The sequence below is a fragment of the Dasypus novemcinctus genome, chromosome 25, assembly GCF_030445035.2.
Source record: "Dasypus novemcinctus isolate mDasNov1 chromosome 25, mDasNov1.1.hap2, whole genome shotgun sequence".
Taxonomy (NCBI): domain Eukaryota; kingdom Metazoa; phylum Chordata; class Mammalia; order Cingulata; family Dasypodidae; genus Dasypus; species Dasypus novemcinctus.
Genome location: NC_080697.1, coordinates 25,782,193 through 25,797,391, shown reverse-complemented (window position 1 = coordinate 25,797,391; position 15,199 = coordinate 25,782,193). Strand labels below are relative to the sequence as shown.

Sequence of the window (15,199 nt, the reverse complement as noted above, 5' to 3'; positions counted from 1 at the left end):
CAAAGTCTATTTGGAGCAAGATGGCTGCTGATGTCTGCTTTCTGGGTTCAGGTTTCCTAGGTTCCTATGTTCCTGGGGCTTGCTTTTCTCTGGGTTCAAGATTCCTTTCTTTCTGGGGCTGGCTTCTCTTTCTTCTGTAAGTTTACTTCCCAGTGCTCCAGCTTAAGTCTTCAGCATCAAACTCCAGCATCAAAACTCCAACATCAGAAACCCTCACCTCTGTTCTTTGCCATGCCTGTTATCGGTGAGTCCCCACGCCCTAATCATAACTCAATCATGCCCAGGTACAGCTCAGATTACCAGCATAAACCAATATCTGTTTTTGGAATTCATAACCATATCAAACTGCTACACTATTGGACATAATAATCTCTACAAATGAAAGAAATTATTGGTTTAGTTATTTAATTTCCATTTAGGTCATAATTCTTTCTGGATAATCAAATTCCTATTTGGGAATTCTTCTCATTTTATTGGAATGAATTACAGCAGATAACAATATGCCAACTCATAATTTTACGAGTCAGAAAAACTCAAAATCTTTTTCAACAGTAGTCGTGCTAAATCATTATTGATCCAGATGGATTATTTAATTAATAAGTGCATAAGACAGGGTTAAAGAAAAACGAAGTATCCAAAAATATATCTCTTCTCCAATCCTCCTCGGTTAAAAGCAAGTGTTTATTTTGTACAAAGAAACTTACAGAATACTGATCATAGGAACAATTTGCTAGTTGCACTGAGTAATTATTGTTCATATACTATATTATTATTCATTTAGATTTATCTGATCTAATCTAGCTCTTTTTGGTTACTATTTGGAAGGAATACCTTTTTCAAGACTTTCATTTTTTTCCCCAAACCTTTCACTTTTAGCCTGATGGTGTCCTTATGTCCGGTGTAGGTCTCTTATAGACAACATATAGACGGCTCATAGTTTTTTATCCATTCTCTCAGTCTATGTCATTTGATTGGGGAGTTCAATCCATTAACATTCAGTGTGATTATTGTAAAGGCATCACTCAGTCTTTGTTTGTCTGTAAAGACTTTAAACTCAATTTCTTTTTTTTTTTAAGATTTATTTATTTATTTCTCTCCCCTCTCCCCTCCCTCCCCCCCCCACCGCAGTTGTCTGTTCTCTGTGTCCCTTTGCTGCGTCTTCTTTGTCTGCTTCTGTTGTTGTCAGCGGCACGGGAATCTGTGTCTCCTTCTGTTGCGTCATCTTGTTGTGTCAGCTCTCCGTGTGGGTGGCACCATTCCTGGGCAGGCTGAACTTTCTTTCGCGCTGGGTGGCTCTCCTTATGGGGCACACTCCATGCGAGTGGGGCTCCCCTACATGGGGGACACCCCTGTGTGGCAGGGCACTCCTTGCGCACATCAGCACTGTGCATGGGCCAGCTGCACACAGGTCAAAGAGGCCAGGGATTTGAACCGTGGCCCTCCCATGTGGTAGACGGGAGCCCTAACCACTGGGCCAAGTCTGCTGCCTCATCTTCATTTCTGAAGGATAGTTTTGCCAGATAAAGAATTCTTGGCTGCCAGTTTTTCTCTTTCAGTACCTTAAATACATCATACCACTTTAACCTCTCCTCCATAGTTTCTGACTAAGAGGTCTGCACTTAATCTTATCGAGGACCCTTGTATGCAATGCTTTGCATTTCTCTTGCTGCTTTTAGAATCCTCTCTTTATCTTTAATATGTGTCATTCTGAATAATAGGTGTCTCGGGTAGGTCTATTTGGATTTATTCCATTTGGGGTGTGGTGTTCTTCTTGTATATTGGTATTTATGTCCTACGTAAGGGTTGGGAAGTTTTCAGTCATTATTTCCTCAAATATTCTTTCTGCCCTTTTTCCATTATCTTTTCCTTCTGGGACACCAATAATGTGAATGTTTGTTCATTTCACATTGCCATTCAATTCCCTGAGACTCTGTTCCATTTTTTCTATTCTCTTCTTTCTGTTCTCCTGTCTTTTTCTGCCTTCAAAGTCACTAAATCTGTCTTCAAGCAATCCAAATCTCCTCCTACATGCCTCTAATGTATTTTCAATATCAACCATTGTATCTTTCATTCCCAGAAGTTCTCTTACTTTTCTTTACAGGCTTTCAAATAGTTTTTTTATGCTCTCCCCATGTCTTCTTAATAACTGTTACTTCTTTAGTCATATTTTCTATAAATTATTTGAAGTGATTTAGGAGAGTTGTGTGATTATCACTGATTAATTGTAGTAAACCCTATATCTCTTCAGGGCCATCTTCATTGGGCCATCTCTTTCTGTTTCTTAGTATGGCTTGTAGTTTTTTGCTGATGTCTAGGCATCTGAATATGTTGGTGAATTTACTCTGATGACCAGTTTCTCTCTCTTGCCTACTGTTTTGTTTTGCTCTCACAGCTTCTCTTTGATATTTGGTTCAACTTAGTCTCAGTCTTTAAAATTGCCCAGTTTAAGATTTCAAAATCCATCCAGGGACACAGATAGAGGGGCACAGATTTTCTCCCAGGGCTTGGATACAGAAAGCCTGAACAGTTTTTGTCCATGCAATTTCCAGACCAGCCAGCAGATGGGGTTAGTTAGCACACCATTCTACAGAGGTGTTTCAGTCTTGGCTTTCCTGTGTTCCTGTGCTGAAACTCCAGAATAGAAATTAAAAGTGGGCTCTGCTGGTGAATTCACTGAAGAACAGCACCCTGACCTCCTCTTCCTTTTCCCTTGAAACAGCTGACAGGAAGGAAGATATCTGTTCCCTTTAGTTGGCAGCTGCAAGCCAGGGGTTTTACCCTAGCTTAATATCTTGGAGGTGGGGAGGGGAGGGCGGCCCAGCTGCCACAGGAGCTTGGTACCTCAAGGTTTTCATTTCAGCTTCTTCGTCTCTCTGTCCCTCACCCTCCTGGGAGTTGTGTAGCACTGTCCTGGTCTGCTGATTCCCAAAGCAGGTCCCTCAGACAGCTTTTGCCTCTTTCTCTGTTGTTTTTGTGAGAGCATTCAGCTCTGCCTGTTAGTTGGCCACCACCTTTCCACAATCCTCCTTTTTGTTTTCATTATCTCTTATTATAAAAAGAGTTTTATTAAAAAACTTCTCAAAATATATGAATTTTCAAGATATATGTATGCATATATATAGTTTTTTAAAAATCAAGTAGTGCAGAAAGTATTAGCCTGGCAGTTTTGATTCCATCTCACTTGAATATGGATCCTGTTTTCACCAAACTAATGACTTGTAATGGCTTACCTCTCCCAAAGGTGATCTCAGGGCACATTTAGACATTGCAGTAAAGAGCATTCTAGAAACAAAACTAAAAGCTTTTTACTGTGTTTTTGAAAAGGGTGACAGGGCTTACCATGCAGAAATCTCATGAGGGATGAGGAGATAAATAACATGAGGGCACTGACTGTCCATCTGCCTCCTATTGATCAGAGAGACTGAACTTCCAAAGTCAAGGACAGACCCAAAGATGCTCACCACCCATGTCATTCCGGGTTGAGGTGTGATGGCAGTTACTGGGAAATACGCAAAAGTTGCTTCTGAGGCTGGAGATACTGATCCCTTTGTCCAGTTTAGCGCCCGGGTCCCAAATTTCAAAGCACCATCTACTCCTGACTTACATAGAAACATCCTGTCCCAAAGTATTTGCCCATAGAAACCTGCAAACAATGCTTAGAATAAATTGCATTTTGTATAATTTTTTACTGTATTTTTGTATTTCTAGTAGCCACTCTCTCATATGTAATATTAAAGAATGGTCATCCTTTATCTAGGAAAAAACAAAAGGAAACAAATTTTTTTAACAGGACCCACAGCTTCTCGCAGAGAAGCAATCAAGTCAGCCAGATTTTGCAAAATAAAACTGATAATCAGTGGGGTAAGTGAAGCCCTTGCCAGATTGTCTTCACATCAAGTCCATCTATTCTCTTAGGTATTGTTAGGGATATGTAAAATATTCATGTCAAAGTCCCGAATTTATTTATCCTCATTCCTTTCTCTTCTTCTCCCATATATCAAGTAGAGCATGTCAGTGCTTGTATTTGCACAAATGTGTTTGTATATTATGTGTGTTTTGGATTCTGAATATCTCTCATTGAGGAATATGCTTAATGCTTCTTTGAAAAGATATCAGAGGAAAAAAGAAATGAATATTTCCGGGAGTGATGGTGTAATTCCACCTTGCCATCTGTTTGACTCTCTACTTTTAAGCCTCATTTTAATAACAGACTTTGAATAGCTCTGCTTTTATGATTTAAATGGACTTTCAAATTGGGATTAACCATCTGATAGAACAAAGTGGGTGGACTTCAGTCGTCAGAGGGAAAGGAATAAACATACTGAAAGCAGTAATTAAAATTCTCCATTTTACTCCAACTCTCTTAAAGCAATTATTGTTGAACTTGAAATATCCAGTGCCCAAATTAAAGCTTCAAGTCTCAGAAAAGGCCTACATTACAGAGGTAGGGTGAGGCAGTTGAAATCATTTTAGTAAAAAACAAACAAACCAGATTCACTAGATAAGAATATTAACAGTGTTGAATGTTAATATCTTAAAATATATTGTTAGAGGATATTGATCATCCAGTGTTCTTGAACACAGATGACAGGAATAACTTTCTGAAGCCCCTACTCCAGAGCAGGGTAGACCAGATGATCCGGTGCAAAGGGCTTCAGTTTCTGATAATTCATGTAGTGTAGCTGCTGAGGAATGAGTGAAGAAGTTAGTCCAAAAGAAAGATGGAAAGAAAACTCTACAGAACAAACTGGATAAAAGAGGTGAGGACAGCATAGATATCTCAGAAAACCAAGAAAATAACTCTAGTCACCAGTTGCTGGGGGCCTAAACCTTGGAGTGATCTTTGACCCCTCTTTTGTCTCACACTCAGGGGTAAGACTAGAAGCTTACACAATGAGGGGTAGGCTCTTAAAAACAAAGCAAATACATACACCTATCATTTTTTAAAAACAAATTTCACAAAAACTTAGCTCATGAAAGCATATTGAGAAACCCCAAAGCTTAAAAATGTATTAGTGCTTAAAAATGTATAGTAAATCTTCTGCCCCTACTCCACTCCTGCTGGTTCTACCTTCAGTATATATCTAGAACCCAACTTCTTTCCCCCACTTCCACCCCTGCCATCCTCGTCCTACCCAATAACCTTCTTCTCTTGCTTAACTACTGGAAAACTCTTCCATACGGTCTTCCTACTCCTTCCATTGCCCCTTTACAGCCTATTCAATATAGTACAGGCAAGTTAGATCACCTCCCTTGGGGGCTCAAAAACCCTCCAAACTTTGCATTCTTAGTAACACATAAAGTACCTACTGTGCCCTGCACAGTCCACTTTATTTAGGCACCCGGTGACTCTTGGATCACATCTCCTGTGCTCTCACCACACTGGGCTCCTTGCTGGTTTTGGAACCTGCCAGACATGCTTCAGAGCCTCTGCATTTGCTGTTCCTGGTATCAAGAATATTTTCCCCTGAAATCCTGTCTTCAGATCTGTATTCAATGTCACCTTATCAGAGACACCTTCCCGAATCATGCTATATAAAATAGCAGCAACCCCACCCTCTACCTCCCCACTCAATCCCCTTTACTTTGTTTGACAGAAAAATTACCTAGCCTGGGAAATAAGGTTAATCAGGGTGAAGGATATTATTTTGGGGGAGATGGGGGTATTCCTTCTGGAAGTCAGATCTGAAGTGAGAGAAGAATTTCTGATATTTTAATGACATATTGTGAATAAATTCCTACTGGTTGATCCAGAAGCTGGAGGTACTCACCGTGAAGTCTTTTGTTGTTGTTTGTTTTGTTTTTATGTTTGTTCACTTTCAGGCTTGGCTTTGCAAATAATCAACAAAGTTAACATGCCCTAATTCTTCAAACAAGTTTTACTATATTTAACTAAATGTTTGTTTTATTTTTCTTTCTTGTTCCAACTAAGCAAGAAAATCACAGATTGTCAGAACAGTGCAGTTGCTTTCAGGAGGCATTTTCTCAGATGGTGAACATATTAAGCTGCTCATTTACTCTTACGATTTTACTTCTAAGCGTGAAATACCAAGGAGCCCCCTAGACTCAAGTGCCTCAGATCCAATCTTCATTCTCTAGTTCTCTCCAAGGAGAAGGGAATTCCAAGAGGAGAGATTCAGAGACGGCGCCAGCTGGAACCTAAACTATGCGCAGTTCCCGTTTCTGGATCTTTGTCAATACAGTCAGTAAACGAGAAAGGACTTGAATGTGCCCGGTGCTTGTTCTCCGCAGGCTCTCGGGGCTGCTCCTCTGCTGGACAAAGGAGGTGGTGGGGACAGGCTTTTCCCCCTTGGACATGAGGGTCTGTATATCTCTACCTGGACAGGAGTCCCCGTGTTTTGGGGATACAGGATTTCCCAATTAGGACTCTCTAAATAACTTCCTCATAGAGGATCTACTAGGAGTTCTTCTCCTTTGCGCCAGTTCTCTATTTACCTAAAGACAAGTGTTCCTGCTTTCCGAGACTATAACCGGTGGCCACAGGCGATAATGTCTACGCTGGAGTCTGGCTTCCGGCTCTCCTGGTGTCTGTTAAAGCTCTAGGGGGTGTACTCTGCAGTCAATTGCTCATTGATTCAGCAAATATTTATTGAGAGCCTGCTGAGTGCCAGGCACTGGGGGTACCCCCAGGGAGTGGGGTGGGTAGCAACATTATCAACTCCTTCTAGTTCCCCCCAAGGGCTGCCGCGCGCACAGGGGGCGCAGACCCCTGCCTCCTCGCCCACCCCCTGCCTGGCAGCCCCGGAGCCTCCAGCGCAGCGCTCAGGGCCCCAGCAGTGGGGAACCTGCCCGGTGGGCTCAAGCCTCTCGGGTTTAATCCGGGTGGGGAATGTAAGGGGGGGAGGACGAAAAACAACAAACAAACAAACCCATGCGAAAGCCGTGCTGCAGCATGCAACTGGAAACTGCTCCCGGGAAGTGTGCAACGCAGAGCCGGGTCGGCCCAGAGTCGCGCAGGGGGCGGGAGAGGCCGGGCCGCCTGCGGCTCAGAGCGCGGAGGGCGCGGTGCTGGGTGGGGCCGGACGGGAGGGGCCGGGGCGGCGCCTCGAGGGGCGCGCACGGCGGCGCCCCGACCAGCAGGTGACCGCGGGCGGCTCCGCGGCGGGCCGGGGCCGGGAGCCGAGCGAGCCGGGTGCCCGCGGGGGCGGCGCGCGGAGCGGTGGGGAGAGCTCGCGGGGGTCGGGGCCAAGTTTGCCGGAACATGGCGGAAGAGCCCGGGGCGCGCAGGAGCCCCGGGGGGCGGCGCCCGGCGGCCGAGGAGCCGGGGCTGTAGCCGCCGCAGCCGCAGCCGCCGTCGCGGGGCGAGGTCGCCGCCATGGCCCGCTGGATCCCCACCAAGAGGCAGAAGTACGGGGTTGGTGAGTGCTCGCCCCCGCCCTGCCCCAGGGCCCGCCGCGCCGGCGGAGCTGCCGCCGCCGCTGCAAAGTTGGCGGGGGCCGGCCCTGCCTGCGGGAAAGTTTGCCGGCGCCGCCCCGGGCCGGGGGTTCGGGTCCCGCTGCCCGCGCGGGTGCGGAGGCTGCGCTCCCGTTGCAGCGGCTCCTGGCAGCGGGTAGGGACCGGAGCCCCTTCCCGGCGGGGAAGGTGCTGCCCCGCTGGGGAGGTACCGTGGGGTTTGGGGAATCCGAGTGGCTGAAGTGCTGTTGGACTCGAGGGCTAGTAACAGATTCAGCGCTGTGCATGGGGGACACTGCGAAAGCGAGGGCGCGCAGCTGCGTGGAGCCCCTCCGTCCGCGCCTTGCCTTTGGGTTCATTCAAAAGTGTGTAGCCAGCCGAGGTCGGCAGAATGGGAATGCTGCTCTTTTCCCCAGCGCTTTCTGGCTTCCCCTCTTCTTAGGTTCTCTGAAGGTCCAGAGTGAGGAGTCAGGGGTAGAAAACCGTCCTTCTCCCTTCCCCCAGGGACCGCGTGCCCAGGACTGGAATCTTGGTAACAGCCTATAAACTGAATGGAAAATTAAAGTTGTGGTTGGGAGGTGATGAGAGAGACAGGAAGTGTGTAGCCTGGGAATGAGGTGGCAGGTCCCTGGGGCTATTGGTGCAGACACTCATCCCCTAAAGGAGCTTGTATGGGGAGGGTATAAAATTGCCTACCTTTTTACCTTTTTTTTTTTTTTTTTGAGGTACCGAGGTGGGGGACCGAACCCGGGACCTCCCTTGTGGGAAGCAGGCGCTCAACTGCTTGAGCCACATCTGCTCCCCCAAATTGTCTTCTTGATTCTTTGTTTCCCCGTGAGTAAGACGAGGAGATTTTATTAAGAAAGCTGTGACACGCACTCGCCATTCATAGAGGTGATGCTGGAAAGCCTTGGGATGCTGGCGTGGGGTAGTAGGACTGTGCATATAGTTTTGGGTCAGAAACCAGAGGTGTGGGGGCTTAGGAACGCTCTTGAGGTCTTGGGGGGAAACCTCTGCCATTAGTGGGGACAGTTAGAGCTGGGAATGATGCCCCAATAGGAACACAATTGAGTTTGTTGAGGATTTTATCACTTCCTCTCGGGTTCATTTGGCCTATTGTAATTTACTTTTCCTTCACTCCATTCCCTACCCCCAGCTTTTTTCACATCTCTGGTTACCGAGGAGCTGTCCCTGGACCTATTCTATGGGTTCTTTTGACAGCTGTGGCAGTTTGAGAGATACTCTTAATATCCTTAGGTGCTTTTCAACTCTGTAGTTAGGACTCAGTTTTTAAAAAGCCATTCCTTATATAGATAAAAATTATTTGTTTTCTCTTCATTCTTGCACTCTTATCTATGTATCTGTCTATAGCAGGGGTACTTAATAAGGGGTCTGTGACCTTGAATTGAAATTCAAAAAAACATTGTTCTTGTGGGGACGTGTTGGTGTGGGCGTGATATAGTAAATACTAGACAGTATAGTGTGGACTTAGTAATGGGTCCATGCTTTTCACCTGACTGGCAGAGGGATCCGTGGAACAAAAAAGGCTAGGAACCCCTGATCTATAGATACAGCTCAGAAATGGTTAGGAGTTGCTTCTCCTGCCCCAGGCGGCCACATCATGATTTAATCATGTGGGGACTTGTAATCAGGTGCCAGTTAGTCGCCCATGGTTATGGAAATGCAGTGCTCCAATATAGATGGAACCAATTTCTTTATTTTTGAGTATTATGGAATACTAAACTACTAAATTAAAGCATATTAAGCAATGCCTAATCATTAGCTTATAATTACTAAAAAGTTGTCAATTCTAATTTTGTTCAACAGGATTTAAATGGCATAATTAATGCAAACGTATCCCCAAAGTGTGATTTTTGTTGCCAGGAGTCATTTTTCCATTTATTATCAGTCAAGAAAAACATTTGCATAGCGTCTCCAGGACAAAAGTGGTACTAAAATTGCCCCAGGATATAATTTGGGACAGGTCACTGGACACAATAGATTCTGATGGTCTGGATTTGACAAAAGGACTGACAGGACAAATTAACTGAAGGTATAAATTCCCATTGTTTATTCCTAAAATACATTGTTTATATCACCTCTCTGCTCAGAAGCCTTCCATGGTCTACAGGGTAAAGTCTGAGCTAAGCGGAACTTCCAGGGTTCCTGTGATCTGGTTCAGTTTATCTTCACCAGCGTTATCTGTCATAGCTTCTTACCTTGCTACTTCAGTGTAGACCAATAGTCTTCTCACTCGTGTGTAAGGAGTACCATGGAGAGTCCCTCCTTGGGGACTTTGCTCTGCTTGTGCTAGTCCTGCTTAGAGTGCCCTCCCGTTTCTGCATCCCACAGTCCAGCCTTTCCCTCAGGACTGGTTTCAGTTCCCACTGCCTCCTTCAGATTTGCTAATTTCCTGACGGTCCCCAGACTTCAGGCCTCTTCACAATTCCTGCGTTATGTCATACCTTGATTTGTTACTTACCCTCTTATCTATAGTTTTAATGAATCATAAGGTTACAACATTATATCCCTATTACTCAAGAAATGTAGTGGTCTGTTAATATTAGAATGACTTTCTAGAGCAAACCAGCTAATTTCTATGCAGTTTTTTTCCTAGTAGATTTCAGCATCTCATTCACAACCCCATTTGAATTTTATTTTTATTCACTTAGATGGGGCCCTCCAGTCTTGTCTGTATTTTCGCAAGTGAAAAAATGAAATATTTGGCTGAGAAAATAGGAAACATGGAATAAATACACTCATTGAAGTAAAATTTGGAAAATGACTTCAACATTTTTTGGATAATTTAGCACTTCTGAGTCTGCTGGTCGGATTTGGTTTCTGGGTGAAGAAAACCATACCGTGGCTGTGTTGAAACATTTTAATGACTCAAAGCTGGAGGTGTTGCCCAGGTGTGCAGTGAGGAGTTTACCTCTGTAGAGCTCCTCTGTGATGGTAAAGCTTTTGTCTCCACTTGAACTGGACTCAGTGAAGCTAGCAGGCTACAAGGTCTTATTTTATCTTGGTGCCACTGTTGGTTGTCCCTGAAATAGCCTAGATTTTCTACAGGGACTGAAATGCAATCTGCTTGGACTTATCTTAGTCCTTTCACACAGCACTGTTGGCTAAATCTCTATCACTATGTGGACCTGAATGGCCTATGAATTATTTGTGAAATCAAGAGAAAGGACTTGGTTCATCAAAGACTCCTTCATCAAACTCCTAATCCATTAGAACTCCAGTGTTAAGTACTTAGGACCAAATGCTTTTCCCTGGAGCATTTACAAAAATTTTTTTCTGTTTGAGGATATGAGGGTATAAATACATTTGTTTAGATTTTAAGCAAACATTATTGATACATATCCAAATTACTCCTCTGATTATTAAAACATTTTTCAAAAGTCTGCTTCCAGGCAAGCCATTTATGGCAAGGATAGACCCAGATTATTGTTGATTATGGAGCCTTTGTAAAATAATTCATCATGTATTGGGATCGTGATACATTTGATGTGATACAAGGTAATTTGGGGAAATATTTACTTTCACTCTTAGCTCTTTAAATGCTCAGCAGTGATAGGCTCAATTAGTCTAAAAGCATTTAAACATTTGTAGAGTAGATTCACAAATGCTGCTATGAAGGCTGAAACCACACTCTTCGGCTGTGTTAAGGCATTGGGGTGTGTTGTTGGTTCTCCTCATGGTGGACACCTTATTCTGTATATTAAATCTAGGAGGTTAGAGCTGGGACTCCAGAACCTCCTTTTAAGGAGAGGAAATTAGTCCCTACAAAATTAAAGTGACTTGCTTAACCCAAGGGGCATTTTTCTTACCTTTTTTTTTTTTTTGCAGGGACACCTTTGACAATCTGGTTAAACTGGTGGATCCCATTCTCTGAAGAATGTTTTTAAATGCATAAAATAAAATACAGAGTATCAAAAAGGGAACCAATTATATCGAAATACAATTACCAAAATATTCCCAAAAGATTTTGGTGTTGTAATGTAACATTGCTTCTTTATTAATGGTGAAATAACAAGATCTAGTGACAGGTCTAATAACTACCTTAACTTCGAGTTAGTGATGAGTATATATGATCTTCCACGATATCTGCAGTAAGTATAATAAGTTATGAAAATATCTGTGACATCTATTGGTGACATTATTACAGGTACTATTTGTGATTTATGGCCCATAGCAATATATGAAGTAAATGCTAAGTGTAAGAAAATAGATATGCAATTTCTTTTCCTAATCAAGTGCATGGATCCGTAGAATTTGAATACAGATTAAGAACTCCTGGGCGAAAACCACACAGCTAATTAGTTATACAAACAAATAAGTAACACTAACCATGACACTTGTTAATCAGCTCTCTGTGAATAACACTGTGCTAGCTAGGTATTGGATACACAGTTATAATGAATTAAAGAAATCCTTGCCCTAACAATCAGGCTAAGAATCAAAGGAGGAGGGCATTAATATTTATTAACAATTTATCCTGCTCCAGGTAATGTTCTGTCAGTGATTCTCAGTGTGTTCCAGGGATATGTAGGGTCTAAAGACACTTTTGGGGGTCCGTGAGTTTAAAACTTTTTCCGCAATAATATTAAGATACTATTTGCCTATTTTCACTCTCTTCCCATCATGAGTGCACAGTGGAGTTTTCCAAAGACTGTGTGATGTGTTGTGTCACAACTGATTGAATGTACAAGCACATTTAAGAATCCAGCTGTTGAAGGATTGCTGTTTGAAAACAGTTTCTTTCACAAAAATATGGATTTTTGCTAATACATCTTGGGTGTATTATACTGATTTGAAGTAAATAAATGTTTTAACAGTCTCTCAATCTTTAAGTAGTGATAAATAAAACCCACATAAACAAAAGTCTTCCAGGGGTCCAGGGGTCCTTTGTAATTTTTAAGATTGTAATGGTGTCCTGAGGTCAAAAAAGTTTGAGAACCACTGCTTTATGTGTTATTTAAAAAAAAAAAAATCATCAAAGTAATGCTGTGAGATGTTATTATCTCCTTCCCCAGTAAGAAAATTGAGGTTTACAGAAGATAAGTTTCTCATCCAAAGTCCTACGTCTCACTTCTAGGCCAAAAACCTTTACTCCATACGTGTTTCCCAAACTTAAATTATTCATTCCTCACCTTGATTTTTACCAGGTCCAGGTACCATTGTATAGCAGCAGCTTCATGGCTTTTGCCATAACCATTTGCCATCTGTATTATTTTTTACTTAACATTTTATGTTGTCTACCTTTTGTTCTTTTACTTAAAAAAGTTGTTGAAAAAGAATCACATCCTTACCCTTGAAGGAACCAGCATATTTGCCATAGAAAGAAGGCAACTTTAAAACTAAAAACAAAAATAAAAGGGCAATGTACAGGCATATTTCAGCGATACTGTGGGTTTAGTTACAAACCACACAGTAAAGCAAATATTGCAATAAAGCAAGTTACATTAATTTTTTTGGTTTCCCAGTGCCTATAAATGTTATGTTTACACTATAAGGTAGTTTCTTGAGTGTGTATAATAGTTTTTGCCAAAGGCTTCCAGTGCAATATACCAGACATGGGTTGAATTTTATAAAAAGAATTTATTTGGGGTAAAAGCTTAGACTTCTAAGGCTGTGAAATGTCCAAGTCACAGCATCATCTGAGATGCTTTCTCATCAGATGTCATCTGCTGGCAGATCCTAGAATCTGCAAGATGGCAGCCTATCTCTGGCATCCTCTCTCATATGACAGGGTCAAAATGGTGGTTTCTTTTCTCTATGTCTCTTCTTTCTCTGTGTTCTCAGCAGAGACACAACCTGGGTCATGCCTCACTGATATAGTCCAATCAAAAGAACTAAAGCTATCTAATTGACAGTAGTCTAATCAAAGGTGTGCTTGGTTGAATCTAATGTAATCACAGGACCCGATACCCACAGGAATGGATTAGTTGAAGGACATAATCTTTTATGGGATTTACAAAATTCAAATTGTCACTGAGTGCAATAACATTTTGTCTAAAACAATATGCATTCTTTCCTTAAAAATACTTTATTGATTAAAAATGCTAGCCACCACCTGAGCCTTCAGCGAGTTGTAAACTCTTTGGTGGAGGAGGGTCTTGCCTCGCTGATGATGACCACTGGCTGATCATGGTGGTGGTTGAGGAAGGTTGTGGCGGCTGTGGTGCTTTCTTAAAATAAAACAACAATGAAGCTTGTTGGATTGATGGATGCTGCCTTTCACGAACAATTTCTCTGTAGCATGTGATGCTGTTTGCTAACTTTTTACCCACAATAGAACTTCTTTCAAAACTGAAGTCATTCCTCTCCAACCCTGCTGCTGCTTTATCAGTTAAGTTTATGTAATATTCTAAATCCATTGTTGTCATTTCAACAATGTTCACAGCATCTTCACCAGGAGTAGATTCCATCTCAAGATACTCATCTGTTCAAGATTTATCATGAGATCGTAGCAATTCAGTCACCTCTTCAGTCTCCTCTCCTAATTCTAGTTCTTTTGCTCGTTCTACCACACTTCAAGTTACTCCACTGAAGTCTTGAACCCCTCGAAATCATTCATGAGGTTTGGAATCAACTTCTTCCAAACTCCTGTTCATGTTGATATTTTGACTCCTCCCATGAATCGCGAAGGTTCTTTATTTCTTTGTGCCATCTAGAATGGTGAATCCTTTCCAGAAGTTTTCAATTTATGTTTTCCCATATCCATCAGAAGCATCATTATCTATAGAAGCTATAGTCTTATGAAATGAATTTCTCAAATAATAAGGCTTGAAAGTTGGAATGACTCCTTGATCCATGGGCTGTAGCATGGGTGTTGTGTTAGAAGGCACAAAAACATTAATCTTGTTGTACATCTCCGTCAGGGGTCTTGGGTGACCAGTTGCATTGTCAAAGAGAAGTAACATTTTGAAAGGAATTTTGTTTCTAACCAGTAGGTCTCAGCAGTGGGCTGAAAATACTCCCTAAACTATGTTGTAAACAAGATGTATTGTCCATACTTTGTTCCATTTAGAAAGCATATGTAGAGTAGATTTAGCATAATTCTTAAGGACCCTAGGATTTTCAGAATGGTAAATGAGCACGGGCTTCAACTTATAGTCAGTCACCAGCTGCATTAGTCCCTACCAAGAGAATCAGCTTGTCCTTTGTAGCTTTGAAACCAGGCATCGACTTCTCTTTAGCTAGGACAGTCCTAGATGGTATCTTCTTCTAATATAAGACTGTTTGATCTACATTGAAAATCTGTTTAGTGTAGCCAATTTCAATCAATGATCTTAGCTAGATATTCTGGATATTCTTGCTGCAACATCTACATCAGCACTTGGCTGCTTCATTTTTGCACTTTGATGTTACAGAGGTGGCTTCTTTCCTTAAACTTCTTGAACCAAGCTCTTCTAGCTTCATGCTTTTCTTCTGCAGCTTCCTCACTTCTCTCACAGAATTGAAGAGTTAGGACCTTGCTTTGGACTAGGCTTTGGCTTAAGAAAATGTTGTGACTGCTTTGATCTAAACAGACCACTTAAACTTTCTCCATATCAGCAATAAGGCTGTTTCACTTTCTTATCATTTGTTGTGTTCACTGGAGGAGCACTTTTAATTTCCTTCAAGAATATTTCCTTTGCATTCACAACCTGACCGACTGTTTGGTACAAGAGGTGTAGCTTTTGGTCTGTCTCAGCTTTTGACATGCCTTCCTTACTATGCTTAATCATTCCTAGCTTTTGATTTAAAGTGTAAGACATGCAGCAATTCCTTTCACTTGAAC

The 15,199-nt window shown here is 42.2% G+C and overlaps 1 protein-coding gene across 1 annotated transcript in view; it reads left to right on the top strand.

Moving 5' to 3' along the window:
* Positions 1-7,277: 7,277 nt before the first annotated feature.
* DOCK5 (dedicator of cytokinesis 5) overlaps positions 7,278-15,199 on the top strand; it is a 235,675-nt gene continuing 227,753 nt past the window's right edge. The window contains exon 1 of the mRNA XM_004454243.4: positions 7,278-7,379. Coding sequence (XP_004454300.2) covers positions 7,337-7,379 — 43 coding nt within the window. The 5' untranslated portion in view covers positions 7,278-7,336. The remainder of the gene's footprint in view (positions 7,380-15,199) is intronic.